Below are 18,598 nucleotides of genomic sequence, written 5' to 3'. Positions count from 1 at the left end.
CTCAGGGACAGTGCCCAGGCCCTGAGTTCAGGTCCCAGGAGTAGCGTGTGTGTGCGTGCACGCACACACACACACACACACACACACAAAGGTAACAAAGCAAAAGAGGCCCTGAGTTCAAACCCCAGTACCAATCTCCCCTCCAACACTAGTGTGCCAGTCCCCTGACTGGCGTGGAGCCGGCCTCACCTTCCACCCTGCCTGCGTCCAGCTGGCTCTCAGCAAAGGGCGCACACAGCAGGCCGGCCTTGGCTCCGTCCACGCTGACGATGCGGACCAGCTTCTGAGGCCCCCCGGGGGACTGTGAGGAGCGAGGGGGGAGGGGCCGAGGAGTCGTCACAGAGGCCGTCATGGCAGATCTGGGCCCGGAACCCCCACTCCGCCCAGACACAACCCCACTCCTGTCAAAACCACAGAGGTGGGGGGACAGCCTCAAGCAGGGTGGGCAGGGAGGGGCGCCTGCGCGGGCAGCGGGCGCAGCAGCCTCCCCAGCACAGAGGGCGCCTGGCTGGCACTCATCCTGCGTCCTGGGGGGGGGGGGGCGTGAGCGACAGAAAGGGGACGCGGCACAGCGCTCCTGAGAGCAGGTCCGTTCCCGGAGCCGGCAGGCTGCGCAGACGCCAGCACGGGCTTGGTGGGCCCACGGGGGACGGACACTGCCCTGCACCCCACTCCGGTCAGCCTCCCCCGCGAGGCCAGGGCCTCCCTCCAGAGCTCACCTTGCGGGCAGGCCCCCTCTGGGTCATGTCTTGGATGAGGGTGAGCAGCTGCTGCTGAGCCCTGGGAGGACAGACAGGGGACTTGCTGCCAGGGACAGGGGCCCGGGAGAGCCGTCCACCTGCCCTGGCCGTGGGGCCCGCACGGATCCCGGGCACAGCCCACCCGACAGATGCTGACTGGACCATGGACCCGCTGAGTGCAGTCCCAGGGGACCGAAAGTGAGCAGCGGGGAGACGCGGGGTGGGGGGGAAGGGGGTGCTTCAATGCGTGGGTTTCCGCAGGCTGCTGGGCAGGTGAGGGGAAGCTGGGAACTGTCCAGCGTGCCTGCCCAGGGGCCGCCCTGGACGCAGGGCCTCGCAGTCCCGGCGGGCAGCCTGGCCGCAGGGGACCCTGGGTAGTGTGGAGCCATTTCTGGTTGTCACATTGGCAAGTGGAGGCTGGGAGGCTGTGTGACACCCACGAGCCGCCCACATCAGCAGAGCCAGGGCCAAGAAGGCCAGCTCTAGAATGTTCTAGAGACCCCAAGTCCTGTGTTGGAGCCAGAGCACCCATCAGTCAGCTACCTGGTCCTCGGCACTGACTTGGTGGTTCTTCTACAGGACACCCATCCCTCCCCCACCCCCATTCCCCGGCTGGGCTCTGCTGGGGGTGGGGGAGGGGGAGGGAAATGTCTGGAAGGCCCCGCCTCTTCCTGGGCCGGGGCTGGGCGGCCGCAGCTCTCACCCGGGGTAGTTGGGGATGGTGCCGTGGTCGGTGTGCTGCATGCTGTAGGGGTCCAGGCGGTGGGCCAGCCAGCAGCCGCGGCCCTGGAACATGGTGTCCGTGACGTGCAGTGTGTCATTGCAGTTCACGGGCAGCTCCCCCTCCCCCCGCCCCGGCAGGGCCAGGTTGACCCGGATGTAGAAGGAGTCTCCCGATGTCACCACTTTGGCTTCCAGGTCCTGGACCAGCTTCTTGTAACCTGATGCATGAGCCCATGACAGCTCAGTGAGCCCCGGCCCCAAGCCCACAGAGGACAGAGTGAGGGCTCCCCACGGTGGAAGCCACATTAGCCCAAGGCTGCTGGGAGCATGGGGGAGATGTGGGGACCCAGAGAGAGCCGGGCTGGGGGGCGTGCAAAGCGAGCCCAGCCGGGCGCCTGGGGCTCTGGGGAGACCCGGGGACCTGTCGCAGGGCAGGGGCGGGGGGCAAGGTCATGGCACGTGTTGGCGCCTGTACCCTCAGTGTTGACCTTCACAGAAAGGCAGCAGAAGCCGTTGACCCTCTGGAGGAGCCGGACCGCCTGCTCCAGGGTCGTGTTCTCCAGCGTGGCCTTGAACGAGGGCTCTGCTGCCTCATGGTCCACCTGAGGGGGGACGGGCCCTTGCTGCAGGCAGTCTGAGCTCAGGAATGCACGCACCGCGCAACCCGGGGGACAGACCCTCGGCCCTCACTGAGACCCGCGCACCCGGCCACAGCACCACGCCACAGACGCACCACGTCACATACCCGCTGGGTGTGGGGACAACCGTCAACATCTTCCACATCCGCTCATCCATCAACCCTACCGCCCAGCCTACCACCCAGCCCTGTTTCCTTGAGAGAGGCGCTTCCTGCCTGGCCGCTGGAGGGCAGAGGCTGCTGTTCAGAAAGGTTAAGCATGTAGCACTTGCTGTGAGTATGTCTTAAAAATGGAGCTTATGGGCTGGGAAGGTGGCTCAGTGGTAGAGCGCTTGCCTTGCAAGCCAGAGGCCCTGGGTTCGATTCCTCAGCACCACATAAGCAAAAAGAAAAAAGCCGGAAGTGGCGCTGTGGCTCAAGTGGTAGAGCGCTAGCCTTGAGCTGAAGAGCTGAGGGACAGCGCCCAGGCCCAGAGTTCAGGCCTCACGACCAGACCACCCCCCCAAAAAATGGAGCTTATGAGTAGAGTTGGTATGAAGTTTAGTTGGCTGTGATATGCAGAGTCCGGAATGGCGCACTGCAGGGCGTGGTGCATAGGCCCCTGCCCCATGACCTCCAGCCTCACTCCAGTGCCAACTTTCCTCCTAGCACCGGCCACGACCGGCCGTTTTTCCATTCCTTCCTGGTTATGCCCTCCTGCCCTCCTGCCCTCCGGGGGCCAGACGTACTTGTTAGGTTACACGCCACCTTGACCCGCGGACTCCTGATTTGGCTCCGGCAGCCCCTCTGTTATTAGTTCTGTCCCCCAATGTTCCCCCCTCCTCTCTCCTTCCCCCGACTTGGTGGACCCCATGGTGTGGGACACCTCCGCCCCTGCGGTGGCAACACGCCATCAGCCTGTTCTCACCCACCAAAAAGACCGCTCCATCTCAAGTTCCCATCTCCGCAAAACCGCCAGAGCCTGTTGCCGGTTGTTAATCACCTTCAAAGTAAGGGCGTGGATTCCCAGGGGAGAGACAGGCCTCCAGCCAAGGGCCGGCGGGAGAGGCCCAGCGCCTCCCCAGGGAACAACGTCCCAAAAGGCTGAACGAGTGGCCCTCACTAGGGCCTCCACTCGGCAAAAGGGAAAAGGACCGCCATTCGTGCTGGCTCTACGCATGCCTTCCTCCTTGCCCGTTGTCACGCGGCAATCTGGAAAGAATGGGGTTCCTATCTACAAAGGGCATCCTATGGTTATGCCCGCCTTAGTTTAAAACTGATTCAGGCCCTTTCCCACCTGTCTGCTGTGGCTCTCGTCCATCCTAAAGGATGGCTCTACGCATGCCTTCCTCCTTGCCCGTTGTCACGCGGCAATCTGGAAAGAATGGGGTTCCTATCTACAAAGGGCATCCTATGGTTATGCCCGCCTTAGTTTAAAACTGATTCAGGCCCTTTCCCACCTGTCTGCTGTGGCTCTCGTCCATCCTAAAGGACGTCAGAACGAGGACTCCCTGTCTCCCTAGGTAACAATAAGGACGATGCAGTGACACGCCGGCCCACTCAACGATCAGCCGCCTCTGCCCTCCAGCGGCCAGTCACTTCCCCCTTCAGAGAACTGAACTTGGTTCTAGAATATTCTAGATCATTCCAGATCAAGATTTCTCAGCCTTGGGACTGTTCATTTTGGAGGCTCTCCTGAGCTGTGCCACATGGCACACGCCATCCTCCTCCACTCAGTGCCCACCCACACAGGGCTGCCCTGCCCACTCCTCTCATTCCCTGAGTTAACTTCAGGAGGCTATGTACTTTGTTTTTGTTGTTGTTGGTCATGGGTCTTGAACTCTGGGCCTGGGTACTGTCCCTCAGCTCTTCAGCTCAAGGCAAGCACTCTACCACTTGAGCCACAGCACCACTTCCAGCTTCTTCTGCTTATGTGGTGCTGAGGAATCGAACCCAGGGCCTCATGCATGCGAGGCGAGCGCTCTACCACTGAGCCACCTTCCCAGCCCTGAGGCTATGCACTTTTATAACAAGATAAAAATTACAACATGACCTGGGTGCCAGAGGCTCGCACCTATAGTCTGAGCTACTCAGGAGGCTGAGATCTGAGGACTGTTGTTTGAAGCCAGCCTGGGAAGGCAAGTCCATGAGACTCTTACTCTCTAACTACCCAAAAGCTGGAAGTAGTGGAGTTAAGGAGAGGGGGCTCTATCCTACAAAATGTAGGAAAGGTGAAAGGAGGGTTGGGTTGGGAGAGAGGTGAGAATGCTGGATGGGGGACACGTAGTTATAAACTGCCTCGTTGAATGGCAGCTCCTTTGCACAGATACTTAAAGCCGGAAGTGGAGCTGTGGCTCTAGTGGTAGAGTGCCAACTTCAAGCAGAAAAAGCTAAGGGACAGTGCCCAGGCTCTGAGTTCAAGCCCCAGTACTGGCACCAAAAAGGAGGAGGGAGATAAAACTAAGTCAAACAGAAGAAAAAAGAAGGCAGGAAGAGAGAAGAGAGAAGGAAGAAGAAAGAAAAAGGAGAAGGAAGGAAGGAAGGAAGGAAGAGGAGAGAGGGAGGGAGGACTTCACATTCTAACAGCCTCCTGGCATGTACAGCCTTCCCGGCTCCTGGGGTTTCCCTCCACACCACATCACCCGCTTCCATAAGTGGGTGTGGCACTGCACTAGGGCTCCCAGATCCAAGACTTCACCAATATCCCCGTGCTCGGCCCCTCAATGTTCCCGCGCTGTCCCCGCGGGCCCCTGGCGGTCTGGCGGCTGCCCAGGCCACACACACCTACTCACCATGATGATCTGGGTGCCGGGGCGCAGGGCCATGCCGTCGGCGGCGGAGCCAGGGGTGACGTGGTGGATGAAGATGCCCGTGAGGTTCCCGCCGATGACGCGCAGCTGCTTGAGCAGCGCGGTGCCCTGGAACGCCAGCACGGTGACCTGGCTCAGGATCTTGCGGGCTGGCCTCCGCCGCACAGGGGCGCTGTGGAGACCAGGAGGTGGCCGGCTGCAGCGCAGCACCGCCAGGGCAGGAGGCCAGCAGGCCGTGGCGCCACCGCCCCTCCGCCCTCTCAGAAAGGCCGCGCCCCCGTGGGGACAGGACGGTCAGGCGCTGCCCTGGGCTCTGGCTCCCCAGTCACAGCTCACCTTTCTGGCACGTCCAAGCTTCTGGCAGACCTCTGCAGGCTGCCCTCTGGCTGGGGGAGGTCTGGGGGGAAGCAGGGAGCCAGTGGCCAGAGCTTGGGGTCACCCTGCTGCTGACCCTGCTCAACCCAGACAACCTCGGCCTGCCCACCCGGCCTTGCCCACCCTCCTCCTCCTCCTCTTTGCTCAAACCTTGATGTCATCTCTCCGAGTCGCAGTGACTAGTGAGAATGGGCCCTGGCATTTCCAGATATGTGAACAAGTCTCCAACAACATGAAAGACTGGGAGATGCCACCCCGAGTCTACATTTCTGGATTCACTTAAAAATCAAATCTGTTGTTGGGGCTGAGTGGTCTGCCTGACAATCACAAGGCCCAGAGTGCAATCCCAGAGTGCACCACACACAAAAAATCCGCTAGGGCTGGGAAGGTGGCTCAGTGGTAGAGCGCTTACCTTGCATGCATGAGGCCCTGGGTTCCATTCCTCAGCACCACATAAGCAGAAAAAGCCAGAAGTGCTGTGGCTCAAGTGCTAACCTTGAGCAAAAAGAAGCTCTGGGACAGCGCCCAGGTCCTGAGTTCAAGCCCCACAACTGACCAAAAAAAGAAGATGAAGAAGAAGGAAGAGGAGGATGAGGATAAGGAGCAGCAGCAGCAGCAGCAGCTGGACACCAGTGGCTCAGGCCTGTAATCCTAGTTACCCAAGAAGCTAAAATGCAAAGGATTAAGCCAGCAGGGCAGAAAAGTCTGCAAGAGTTCAGCTCCAAAATCACCAGCAAAAAACTCGGCTGGTGGGGCTGAGAAGATGGCTCAGTGGCAGAGTGCTTGCCTTGCAATGCATGAGGCCCTGGGTTTGATTCCCCAGCACCACATAAGCAAAAAAAAAAAAAAAAAAAAAAAAAAACTCGGCTGGTGATATGGCTAAAGCAATAGAATGCCAGCCAAGCAACAATCATGAGGTCCTGGATTCAAACTCCTGTAATGGGGGGTGGGGGAGAAAGCCAAATGAACAAGGTTTCTCTGTTCATGGCCTCACATCCAGGATCGATTTGCCTTTGGGTGGATGCACTCAACATGTAAGTGTCACAAATAAAAATGAGTTGAAGCTGGGCACCAGTGGCTCACGCCTGTAATTCTAGCTACCTAAGAGGCTGAGCTTTGAGGATGATGTTCAAAGCCAGCCCAGGCAGGAAAGTCTGTGAAACACTTTTTTTTGTTGTCAGGTGTAGGGCTTAAACTCAGGGACTGGATGCTGTCTCTGAGCATTTTTGTTCAAGGCTAGCACTCTACTACTTTGAGCCACAGCACCACTTCCAGTTTTCTGGTGATTAACTGCATGGACTTTCCTGCCTGTGCTGGCTTTGAACTGTAATCTTTAGATCTCAGCCTCCTAAGTAGTTAGGATTACAGGCAGGAGCCAATGGCTCCCAGCTGAAATACTCTTAGCTTCAATTAGCCACTGAAAAAGCCAGAAGTGGAGTTGTGGTTCAAGTGGTAAAGTGTAAACCTCGAGCAAAAAGAAAGTTCAGGGGCAACTCTTAGGCCCTGAGGACCGGCACTAAATAGATAAATAGATAGATTAAATAAACAAACAAATGTGAGTCCGTGAGGATTAGTGTTTCTGGTTGCCTGACTCACAGAGGAACAAAAGCAACCCTGGGCAGAACAGTATGAAGCACTCATGCCCCCTGGCGACCATGAGGAGAACTCCAGGCAGGAGCTGAGAACCTGCGGTGTGCGGAGCAGAGGAGGAAAGGGTAAAGGGCATTCTTCAAAGGCCGATGGCCTTGGGAAGATGGACCAGGTGGGTCAGGGGCCAAGGAGGGAGGCTCCCAGCAGGTGGACACAGCCCACGTAATCCATCTCTCCTAGAAACAACTGAGCGCTCACTCGTGGGGTCCAGGTCCCCCGGAGGCCCAGCGTGCCCAAAGCAGAGCAGGGAGGGGCTCAGGGGTCAACGTGACTCTTTGGACTTGAGACACTAAGTAGCCTGCATTTTCCTAGGGGCCGAGATCAAGGCAAGGGCACAGGTCAAGTTCACCTCTGACTCCCTGTTTCTCGGAGACCCACCCAGGCTGTCTGGCCTGCATCCCTGCCCGTCCCAGCCCATTTCCCCTCCCCACTCTGCTAGCCATTGCAGGGGTGGGAGGGATTCAGGCGGGGTGATCATACTCACCTGTCTTGTCCAGGATCTCATAACCCAGGTCTGTGTCATCCTTGTCACCTAGAGACGCCCCGAGGTCCGCCTCCAGGGTGTCTAGGAAGGGGCTGCAAAGCACAGAGAGCCAGTTCACACTGCTTGGCCCCCCTCCTGCAGAGCCTGGGCTCCTGGGGCCTCCTGGAGCTGCTGCGCGAATGCCCAGATGGCCCACGGTCTGCCCCGAGGCTGCCCCTCACTCTACCTGACGGACTCGGGGTCTTCCCGGAAGTCCTCCGCCACCCGCTTGTACAGGGACTGCTGGCTGGGAGGCACCGGGCTGCTGGAGCGGAAGCTGTCGGCCAGCTCGCGGCTGGACGTGACACTCAGGTCCCACCAGAGCTGGGACTGGAGGAAGGCGGGCGGAGGCCAGCAGCCGAGGACGGGGAAGGGAAGAAGAGAGTGGACGTACTGAAGTCACATTTATTGAACACCTACTGTGTGCCGGGCTCTGCACACAGTGGGTGTGGATTCCCCCCAGTTCTCCAAGAGGTCAGAGAGCAGGCAAGCCTAAGCGCTCTGCGGGGACTGTGTGGGGACACAGCTCGGATGGTCCAGGAGGGAGGCACGGAGGCCTGCCCGAGGAGCCCCCCGCTCCACCCAGAGTACCCTGAGCCAGTTGCCTTCTGTGGGAAACGATGTATTTTGCCGAAGGATGGAGCAGACACTGAGGACCTGAGGCTCCAAAATCCCTGGTGAGCTTGCCTCCCGGGAACCCCCCAAATCCAGGGGCACCCACAGCCCTAGGAAACCAGGATCTTTGCAGATGAAATCGAGCTATGGTGGAGTCAGACTGGATTAGAGTGGGTATTCGTCCCACCAGTCTTCCTCTTGTGGTTTGAGTTTTAAATGTCCCCAAAAGGCCATGTACTGGAGACTTGTGTGCCAGCCTGTGGCACTCATGGGAGGGGTGGGGGCTAGTGGGAGGAGAAGGTCACTGGAGCCACACTAAGACACAACTCCTTTTCTCTCTGTCTCTGTCTCTCTTTTCCTCTCAACCCTGCTATGATGTTCTGTCTAAGCACAGGCTCAAAGCAGTGGGGCAAGCGACCATGAACTGAAAATAAATCCTTCTTTCCCTAGCCCTCCTTTCTTGTGCTGGAGCTTGAATTCAGGGTCTGGGCACTTCCCTGAGCTTCTTTTCAGTCAAGGAGAGCACTCCACCAATTGAGCCACAGCGCCACTTGCAGTTTTTTCTTTTTCTGTTCATGTGGTACTGAGGAATCCAACCCAACCCAGGGCTTCATGCATGCTAGGCAAGCACTATACCACTGAGCCACCCAACCCAAATCTTTCTTTAAGTGGCTTATCTCAGGCATTTTTGTCACAATAATAGAAAGCTGACTGCTACACTTTTTTTTTTTTTTTTTTTTTTGTCAGTCGTGGGGCTTGAACTCTGGGCCTGGGCGCTGTCCTTCAGCTCTTCAGCTCAAGGTGAGCACTCTACAACTTGAGACACAGCACCACTTCTGGTTTTCTGGTGGTTTATTGGGGATAAGAGTCTCACAGCCTTTCCTGCCTAAGGCTGGCTTTGAACCGTGATCCTCAGATCTCAGCCTCCTGAGTAGCCAGGATGACAGGTGTGAGCCACCAGCGCCCAGAAGTAACTGCTACACGTTCTAAGAGGAGAAAAATCTGGGCAGAATCATGGGGAACACCATGTGGGATGGAGCTGGGATCACAGCTATGCCCGTGCCAGTGGAAGATTGCCAGGAGTCACCAGACTCGCCAAGAGCAACCGAGAGTGTGGCCCTGTGGTGCCTTGATCCCTAATGTCCAGCCCCCAGAACCACAGGACATCAGTTTTCTCTGGATGACTCCCTCCATGGTGCTGACCTCTTCTGCAGGAAACAGGGTGGCTCAGCCCCCTCAGTCCTGATAGAGAATGTTCCGGGCTGAGCCGGAAGGGGGAGGGGCGCGGTACCTCCGTGGAGCCGAGGCTGCTGAGCTGGCCGCCGTCTTCGCTGTCTTCCTGCGGGCATACCGCGTGCATCCGCACCAGCCGCTGCTTCCCCCGCGGACACAGCTCCTTGGCCCTGGCTTCCTGTCTGGGCTGCCAAAGATGGGCCAGACAGCTCTTCACTCAGGAAACCAAGCAAGCCAGAAGTGGAGCTGTGGCTCAGGGGCAGAGTGCCAGCCTTGAGTGTACAGCTAAAGGACAACACCCTGAACGCACCCAGGCCTACCCAGGCCCTCCACAGACCACACCCCCTTCCGGGACAGACCTGTCCTCGGCTCCCAGGTAAACAACTGTGTCCCTGTCCTCTGAGCTCAGAACCCCATCAGCCCCAGAACCGACTCACCAGGAAGACTGGAAACATTTCCTTCTTTCTTTTTTTGTCAGTTGTGGGGCCTGAACTCTGGGCCTGGGCGCTGTCCCTCAGCGCTTCAGCTCAAGGCTAGCGCTCTACCATTGAGCCACAGCACCACAGCGCCACTTCCGGCTTTTTCTGTTTATGTGGTACTGAGGAATGGAACCCAGCGCCTCATGCATGCAAAGCAAGCGCTCTACCACTGAGCCACCTTCCCAGCCCTAGAAGCATTTCTTTTATTAGAGACCATACATTGCTGTTTGTTAGCTTTAAATTTTTAATGTTGCCAAGCACCTATGGCTCATGTCTACTCAGGAGGTTAAGACCTAAGTATCAAGTTTGGAGGCCAGCCTGGGTAGAAAAGTCTGTAAGACTCCGTCTCCAAAATAGCCAGCAAGATGTCAGATGGGAGGTATGACTCAAGTGGTAGAGTGCCAACTGAGCAAGTGTGAGCTCTGAGTTCAAACTCTGGTAATACCAAACAAAAAACTGTATGTAAAAAAATACATCTATTGTAGAATATGGGGAACAGCACCAATTCACCCTAATTCCACACTCAAAACTAAGGGTTAACATAACCGCTTGCATTTTGGCCTTGCCTGTCCCCCGCCCCACCCCTCTTTTGGTGTGTGGAGGGAGGTTGGCTGGGGAAGGCTGGAGGCTGAGCCCGGGGCCCATGGCCCTGCTGCACCTCGCTCGCCCGGGTGCCAGACCCCAGGAGGTTTCCCGATCCCTCCTGGTCCCGGGCAGCACTGTGCCGTGTCATGAGCCAGGCACACGTGTGCGTGTGGGCGGGTTCACAGCTCTTCCCTCCCCACGCGCCTGCCACGTCACGGGCTCCAGGGCCTCCGACGGATCGCGCCGTGTCCGGCTCGAGGAGGCAGCAGCGGCAGGGTGAACGCCAGCGCCCCCGGCCCACGGGTGGCCCCTCCCCCAGCGGGGGCCCCAGCACTCACCCCTGCGGGGGGCTCCTCCTGCAGCCTGCGCAGCTGGGTGCGCAGCTCGCACACCCGCTCCGTCAGCTCAAACACCCTCCTGCGGAGACAGTCCTTCTCCGTCAGGCTCCGGGAAATCTCCATCTGCACCCCGTCCCTGGCCGCGTATGCCTGCCCAGACAGGACGGACGGGCGTGGACAGTGAGGGCAGGACCAATGAGCCAGCAGGGGTCGCAGCCCCAGAAACCATCCTGCTGACCATAAAAACTAAAAAACCGGGGCCGGGAAGGTGGCCCAGTGGTAGAGCGCTTGCCTCGCATGCATGAGGCCCTGGGTTCCATTCCTCAGCACCACATAAGAAAAAAGCCGGAAGTGGTGCTGTGGCTCAAGTGGTAGAGCGCTAGCCTTGAGCTGAAGAGCTGAGGGACAGCACCCAGGCCCAGAGTTCAGGCTCCATGACCGCCCCCCCCCCCAAAAAAAAACCAAACTGTAAAAAACCAACAATCCACTCCAGTGCCTGTACACCTATGTGATTTTGCTAGAACCTAGTCTCTGGGGTGCACTTTCTCAATGTTTTGTGCCAGGGATAAAGCAGAGCGAGAGGCACAGTAGCATGTTCAGATTGGGGGGTTGGTGGTTAAGGAGCCTCACATGAGCCAGGCACTGGTGGCTCACGCCTGTCGCTCTAGCTACTCAGGAAGCTGAGATCTGAGAATTGAAGTTCGAACCCAGTCCAGGCAGGAAAGTGAATGAGACTCTTCTTAGCTTTAATGAACCACCCAAAAAGCCAGAAGTGGAGCTGTGGCTCCACAGTGGTAGAGTGCTAACCTTGAGCATGAAAGCTAAAGGATAGCACCCTGGCCCTGAGTTCAAGCCTTAGGACCCGTGTGTACCGCTCTCTCTCTCTCTCTCTCTCTCTCTCTCTCTCTCTCTCTCTCTGAAATCTGGAAGCAGCTGCCATGAAGGATGGGCGAAGACAAGACTATGCCCTGAACCAGCAGCGCTCCACCTCCCCCAGACACACGTGTGGGCAGTGGAGGGGACAGAGGCTTCTGTAGCTCAGTCCCGGCAAGGGTGGCCCGGTGCACATGGGTGGGCCCTGGCCGGCGTTCCCCCCATCCCTTACCTGGTCCCGCTCCTTCTGCAGCTCGGCCACCTGGCTCTGCAGCGCGCTCATCTTCTCTCTGTACAGCTCACAGTCCACCTGTGTCTTCTGGAACTGGAGCAGGGTCTGTTCTCTCTCCTCCAGGTACTGGACAGGGGACAGGGCGGCGGAGGTCAGCAGCAGAGGCCCCGATGATGGGGGAGTGGGTGGGGAGAGAACCAGGGGAGCGGAAGGTTCCCGAGGGGGTTCTAGAGGTGAAGGAAGGCAGCTAGAGGCTCTTTCTTAGGGCTAGGTTGAGATGTGTCTCTAGAGGCACAGAGCTGAGCATATTAAATTTAATCAGCACAACTTGCATGTCTATTACACGAAAAGGGTTTTTTTGTTTGTTGGTCGTGGGGCCTGAACTCTGGGCCTGGGCGCTGTCCCTCAGCTCTTCAGTTCAAGGCTTGCACTCTACCACTTGAGCCACAGCGCCACTTCCGGTGGTGCTGAGGAATGGAGCCAGGGCCTCCTGCATGCAAGGCAAGCGCTCTACCACTGAGCTACCTTCCCAGCCCAAAGGTTTGGTTTTTTTTTTAAATGTCCAGAAACATACAAATATTTTCTGCTACGCTGCCACATTCTTCCCCACTGTCCCCTGCCTCCTCATTCTCCCCCTGGCTAAATGTCAGGGTCCAGCCTGAGCCCTTGACATCGCCCTGGCCTTGCTCCCTTGCCTGACTTTGACCTCGTCTACTCCAGGCCCTGAGTCGATGCTCAATAAAGCTCTGTTGAAGGTCGGGAGAGGTGGGCCAGCCATTGGGTAAGCGGAGCAGTGGCTCTCGTGCAGACTGGTGCGGCCGTCGGCTCTCTCTGAGGCAGCTGTCCCGGGTCAGAGCGCCACGACAGCCGGCATGGGGCAGCTGTGTCACCTGTTTCTGCTGCCTCTCTGCGGCCACCGCCCGCTCCCGCAGTGAGTGGATGCGGTTCACCAGCTCCTGCTTGCTCTCCAGGGCCTCGTCCAGGTTCTGCTCCAGGATGTCTTTCTCCGCCTAGGGCAGAAAGAGGTCAGCCCAGAACCCCGACCTCCCCGACACCTGGCAGGGGCGGGGGGAGCGGGGCCCTGAGGAGGGGGGTGCGGGCAGACGGGCAGCACTGACTCATGGCTGTACACTGGGCAGGAACAAAGCAGCGATCAGCACTCTTGTAAATGAGAAAAAGACAAAGCAAGGCAAGCTGAAACTTCCGGGGGTGAGGGCTTCGCTCTATGTCTCTTTGGCTTCCTCGCTATCTACCTGCAGAGGTTCAATGGGAGGGAAGAGCCAGGGGGCGGGTCCTCCCTCCCCACCCCACAGCACACTCCTGACAGCAATGGTACAACCCTGGCCAATCACAGCCGCGATTCATCCCTCATGAAGGAGTAGCGAGGGAACTTCTCACTAACTAGACACTTGCTCAATAAAAGGAATCAAGCCAGGCTCCTGCCTGTAATCTCTGCTACTCAGGAGGCTGAGATCTGAGGACTGAGATTCAAAGGAAAGTCTGTGAGACTCTCATCTCCAAGAAACCAAGTAGAGCTGTGTCAAGTGGTAGAATGCCAACCTTGAACAGAGAGGCAAACAGTGAGGCTCTGGTATTGGCGCACGTGTGCATACACACACACACACACACACATACACACACACACACGCACGCACGCACACACGCCACAAAAGTTTCTTGGACGTTCCTGCCTGGGCTGGCTTCATGCCATGATTTTCAGCTCTCAGACTTCTGAGTAGCTAGGATCTAGGATTACAGAATGAGCCACTGGCGCCCAGCTGTGTCCATGGCTTTTCATTCTGCCACCTTCTCAGTGGGCTGAGGAAAGAGGGGAGACGTGGGCTCGGGGTGTGGAGACCGTGGCGCTGTGCTGCGGAGGACACACCGGCCTGCGCCCGGAGGTGACCTCGCAGGGACACCGCGGCACTGTGCTGCGGAGGATGCACCGGCCTGCGCCCGGAGGTGACCTCGCGGGGACACCGCGGCGCTGTGCTGAGAAGGACGCACCGGCCTGCACCCGGAGGTGACCTCGCGGGGACACCGCGGCACTGTGCTGCGCAGGACGCACCGGCCTGCACCCGGAGGTGACCTCGCGGGGACACCACGGCACTGTGCTGAGAAGGATGCACCGCACCGGCCTGCACCTGGAGGTGACCTCACGGGGACACCGCGGCACTGTGCTGAGAAGGATGCACCGCACCGGCCTGCGCCTAGAGGTGACCTCACGGGGACACCGCGGCACTGTGCTGCGGAGGACGCACCGCACCGGCCTGCGCCCGGAGGTGACCTCGCAGGGACACCGCGGCACTGTGCTGCGGAGGACGCACCGGCCTGCGCCCGGAGGTGACCTCGCGGGGACACCGCAGCGCTGTGCTGAGAAGGATGCACCGGCCTGCGCCCAGTGACCTCACGGGGACACCACGGCACTGTGCTGCGGAGGACGCACCGGCCTGCGCCCGGAGGTGACCTCGCGGGGACACAGGCACCTACCAGGCTGAAGGTCAGTGAGCGGAGCTTCTCGTTCTCCTCCTTCAGGCGGCTCAGCTCCTCGCCCTCAGGGTCCGCGTCGCTGCTCATCTTCAGGGACCTTTCTCGAAATTCCCGTTCACAGGAAGACACCATGCTTACCCGCTGCAGCTCCTGCCTCACCAGGTACAGCTGCAGGGGGAGGGGGAGTAAGTGAGCGTCTACGCTGGGCAGATTGCTCCACCTTACTCATAGTAAAGACTGCTGATCACGCCTGTAATCCCAGTTACGCAGGAGGCTGAGATCTGGGGATTGCTGTACAAAGCCAGCCCAGGCAGGGAAGTCTATGAGACTCTTATCTCCAATTAACCAGCCAAAAGCTGGAAGTAGAGCTGTGGCACAATTAGTAGAGCACTAGCCTGAGCACAAAAGCTCAGGCCCCGAGGTCAAACCCCAGAACTAATACAAAAAACAGGAATTGGGATTTGTGAAAATCAGTAGGAAAAAGAAGTCAGTGAAGGCAGCTAGGAGTGGGGCACTGGGGTACAGCTGGGCCATTCCGACAGGCATCTGCGGGGCCTTTCAGGGCCCAGGGCTGTGCAGAAAGCACCAGACTGGTAGACAGAACACACCAAGGGGCAGCAGGGCCTCCAGGGCCCCAAGAGGTGCGTCCTGTGCAGGGCCACAAACCTCAAATGTCGAAGGCCTGTCAACAAGGTGGCGAATGTCGTAGCTACGACTACAGGCAGGAGGCACCATGCCTGGCTTAATGGGTGAGTTTTTTAAATAAATTACAAATTATTTTTAAATAAAAAGCTACAATTCAGGGGCCTGGGAATGTGGCTTAAGGTAGAGTGCTTGCCTAGCATGCATGAAGCCCTAGGTTCGATTCCTCAGTACCATATAAGCAGAAAAAGCCAGAAGTGGTGCTGTGGCTCAAGTGGCAGAGTGCTAGCCTTGAGCAAAAGAAGCTCAGGGACAGCACCCAGGCCCTGAGTTCAAGCCCCAGGTTTGGCAAAAAAAAAAATTTGAGTTACAATTCAAAGATGAAAAGCAAACAAATGGGGGCTGGGAAGGTGGCTCAGTGGTAGAGTGCTTGCCTTGCATGCCTGTGGCCCTGGGTTCGATTCCTCAGCACCACATTAAGCAAAAAGAAAAAAGCCGGAAGTGGCGCTGTGGCTCAAGTGGTAGAGCGCTAGCCTTGAGCTGAAGAGCTGAGGGACAGCGCCCAGGCCCAGAGTTCAGATACCACGACCGACCAAAAAAAAAAAAAAAAAAGCCAACATGGCAGGCAGGAACAGCCTTGCTGTTGAAAGAATTCACACCTGTTACTTCACCTTCCACAGAAAACGCTGGGGCTTAGACGGCCTGACTTGAAAACACCTCCACGCTCCCTGCCTAGACTCAGAACCAGCCGAGGAGGACAAAGGCAGAAACTAGAGATGGAGGAGCCCGTGTCACTGCACGGTGGGGCCTGGGCCACAGGCCTAGAGACACAGAAGATCAGACGCTCGCCAGACGTCACGGGGTGGGGCTGCTCACAGTCAGCTCGGAACCGAGCGAGGAGAGAGGGTGGCTGCGTGCCATGCGGGCTACACAGAGAGAGGGGCGAGGGGCTCTCTGGGGAGGAGTGGGATGGGTGGGGTGGGAGGGGCTCAGCCACGCCTCTGGGGCCAGGCAGGGCCGCGCACGCCACGGCCGGGCGCCGCGCCCGGCGTCTGGAGTACCTCTTCCTGCAGGCTGCGGCAGCGCGTGCTGGCCAGCTCCTTCTCGCGCAGTGCGTTGCCATAGTGCAGCGAGAGGCTCAGCATCTCGTCCTTCAGCTTCAGCACCTCGTGGAAGTGGGTGCTCACCTCCCGCTTCATGCGGCCGTGGTCGGCCTCCAGCCGGCTCAGTTCCTTGACACGGGCCTCCGCCAGGCCCAGGCGCTCTTGCTGTCGCTGGTACTGCCGCAGGAGCGCCTCCTTGTGCGTCTTCTCCTGGGCCAGCTCCTCCTGCAGGCTGCTGATGGCCCCCGCCAGGCACTCGGTCAGCTTGGACGTCTCCATGAGGCCTGCAGGAAGGCGGGCAGGTGGCTGAGCCATGGTCCCCTGCCTCCAGACCCCAGGGCCCCAGCTCTGACCTGTTCCTTGTCTTAACAGCCTCCAGCTTTGACTGGACTCTGTGCTCGGGCTAGTGTGGCCGGGGACACAGGACTGCCCTCTCCACTTCCCTTGGGGGCCCACTGTCCACGCCCAACTCTCTTCCTTAGCTGCCAGTGCTCAGAACTAATCATTGATTGGTGGATTGATGGATTGTGGTACTGGGATTTGAACTCAAGACCTCACATTTGCTAGACAGGTATTTTACCAATTCAGTTAGTTTTCAGGTAGAGTGTCGAGTTTTTCCCCCAAGTATGAAACCTCCCATCTGCAGCTCCCATCCTAGCTCCTGAAGAGCTAGGATCACGGGCGTAAATCACCATGCCCAACTTACTCATTGAGATGGGGTCTCAATAAATTCTCTGCGTGACCTTGAGCCAGCACACTCCTAATTGGTACTTCCTGAACAGCTGTGAGTACAGGCATCTGTCATAGTGCCTGGCCCAGAGTTAATTTCAATATCTTCCCAATAAAAGCATAGAGCATTAACATACAAAAGAGACAACTTATTATCCCTGAGAGCGCTGGTGTGTATGTGCCTCTGAGTGTGTGTGTGTGTGCACGCGCGCGTGCTCACATGTGTGCACTGGGCACTGTCTCTTAGCTTTATTGCTTCAAGGCTGGCACTATCATTGAGCCACAGCTACATTGCGGCTTTTTGGTGGTTAATTGGAGGTGCTAGTGGCTCACACCTATAATCCCAGCTACTCAGGAGGCTGAGATCTGAGGACTGTGCTTCAAAGCCAGCCCAGGAAAGGAAAGCCCTCAAGACTCTTACCTCCAATTAACCACCAGAAAACTGGAAGTGGTGCTGTGGCTCAAAGTGGTAGAGCACTAGCATTGAGTAAAAAAGCTCAGGGACAGCGCCCAGGACCCGAGTTCAAGCCCCACAACAACAACAACAACAACAACAACAAAAGCCTCATGGACTTTTCTGTGCAGGCTGCTTCACTGTGAGTTGGTAGCTCCGATTATAGGCATGAGCCACTGGCCAGTCCTGCTCTTTTGCATTTCTAAACCCTTCAGTGGCTGCTCCCTGGAAGCCCCGTTACTCACTTGCTGAGTGACCACGAGGCCGATTTTCACGGAGCAGGTGGGAGCTTTACTTGCTTGGTGTACGGAAGGCCCTGGGTCCCCTGCTCCTGGGTAGGAGCCTCGAGTCCCCTCCCGACAGCACCGTGCTGCCTGCCTCCACCTCGAGCAGTGTGAGGCGGGGCCCGGGCCTCTGGAAGGCCAGCCTCCTCTCACCTGGGGCTCTCCTCACTACACTAGGTGATTAAAGATGGACTCGAGCAGGGAGCCCAAGGACTCAGGCAAGGACGTGCATCCAGAGGGAGCAGGGAGCACTGGGAACCGCGGCCCAGCTGGCCTCGGACCCATGCATCAGCAGCCAGCTCTCACCACTGAAGTTGCTGAAGTCCACGCTGGGCTGCAGCCCCGTGACCAGGGTGTAGACGTCAGGGTTGTGGAACTTCAGGCTCTCCAGGAAGGCGAGGGCCCCGTTCTTCCCTCGAGCCTTCAGCAGGTCCAGTAGGTGCCCTGGAGAGCGAGAGCTGCCGTGCGTGAGCACGCGCCGGGGCGCCCAGGCTGGCTTCTCCACCAGAGAGGGGGCCGGGTGGGGCAGCCTTGTGCGTGTGGGATCGGGAGGTGAGAGCGGCCCCCTGGATCTCCACGGTGGGAGGCCCTCGCTGCTCTCCCCTCCCTTTACACACGTGACCTCAGCTCGAGCCCACAAGGCCTGTGTTTACTGAGCGATTACTAAGAACCACTCAAGCCCTTGACTAAGAGCAGGGCATACACCTGAGAACACAGACACATGGCCCACCACAGTGGGCCTTTGGGGCAGTGGATGTAGCACCCCCTCTGCCCTGGGAGGCCCCCTGAGAGCCCTGGGACACCACACTGTGCACACATTATCATGTTAACAGCCACTGCTGCCTGCCTGCTTTCCACAGCATGGGCTGTATAACGAGCATCAAGGTAACTCCCGTACTTCTCACGATTTCTACACTGGAGTCACTGGCTTTCACGTTCATGGGTGAATAAATAACACAGCCTGTCATCATCAGAACAAGACATCCCAAAAAACAGAATCCACCCAGAGCGTGCCCAAGCCAGCGTCTTAGGAAAAGGGTCTGTGCAGATGTAATTGGAGAAGGCCATTCTGGAAACACACACAGACCCTACACTCAGGGACAA

At 58.0% G+C, this 18,598-nt stretch overlaps 1 protein-coding gene across 1 annotated transcript in view; it reads right to left on the bottom strand.

The window, feature by feature from the left end:
* The window catches only part of Card14 (caspase recruitment domain family member 14), a 36,120-nt gene that overhangs the window by 5,664 nt on the left and 11,858 nt on the right, over positions 1-18,598 (bottom strand). Inside the window, exons 5-19 of the mRNA XM_070031591.1 lie at positions 17,801-17,938; positions 15,986-16,311; positions 14,283-14,450; positions 12,683-12,802; positions 11,793-11,918; positions 10,688-10,837; positions 9,344-9,472; positions 7,625-7,767; positions 7,399-7,490; positions 5,226-5,286; positions 4,872-5,061; positions 1,939-2,065; positions 1,444-1,681; positions 720-780; positions 190-301 (exon numbers count right to left, since the gene is read on the bottom strand). Of these exons, the coding sequence (XP_069887692.1) occupies positions 190-301; positions 720-780; positions 1,444-1,681; positions 1,939-2,065; positions 4,872-5,061; positions 5,226-5,286; positions 7,399-7,490; positions 7,625-7,767; positions 9,344-9,472; positions 10,688-10,837; positions 11,793-11,918; positions 12,683-12,802; positions 14,283-14,450; positions 15,986-16,311; positions 17,801-17,938 (2,181 nt within the window). The remainder of the gene's footprint in view (positions 1-189; positions 302-719; positions 781-1,443; positions 1,682-1,938; positions 2,066-4,871; positions 5,062-5,225; positions 5,287-7,398; positions 7,491-7,624; positions 7,768-9,343; positions 9,473-10,687; positions 10,838-11,792; positions 11,919-12,682; positions 12,803-14,282; positions 14,451-15,985; positions 16,312-17,800; positions 17,939-18,598) is intronic.

The sequence above is a fragment of the Dipodomys merriami genome, unplaced genomic scaffold, assembly GCF_024711535.1.
Source record: "Dipodomys merriami isolate MVZ:Mamm:240054 unplaced genomic scaffold, mDipMer1.0.p SCAF_202, whole genome shotgun sequence".
Taxonomy (NCBI): Eukaryota; Metazoa; Chordata; class Mammalia; order Rodentia; family Heteromyidae; genus Dipodomys; species Dipodomys merriami.
The sequence above is the reverse complement of the archived record's forward strand: the minus strand, read 5'-3'. Positions and strand labels throughout refer to the sequence as shown.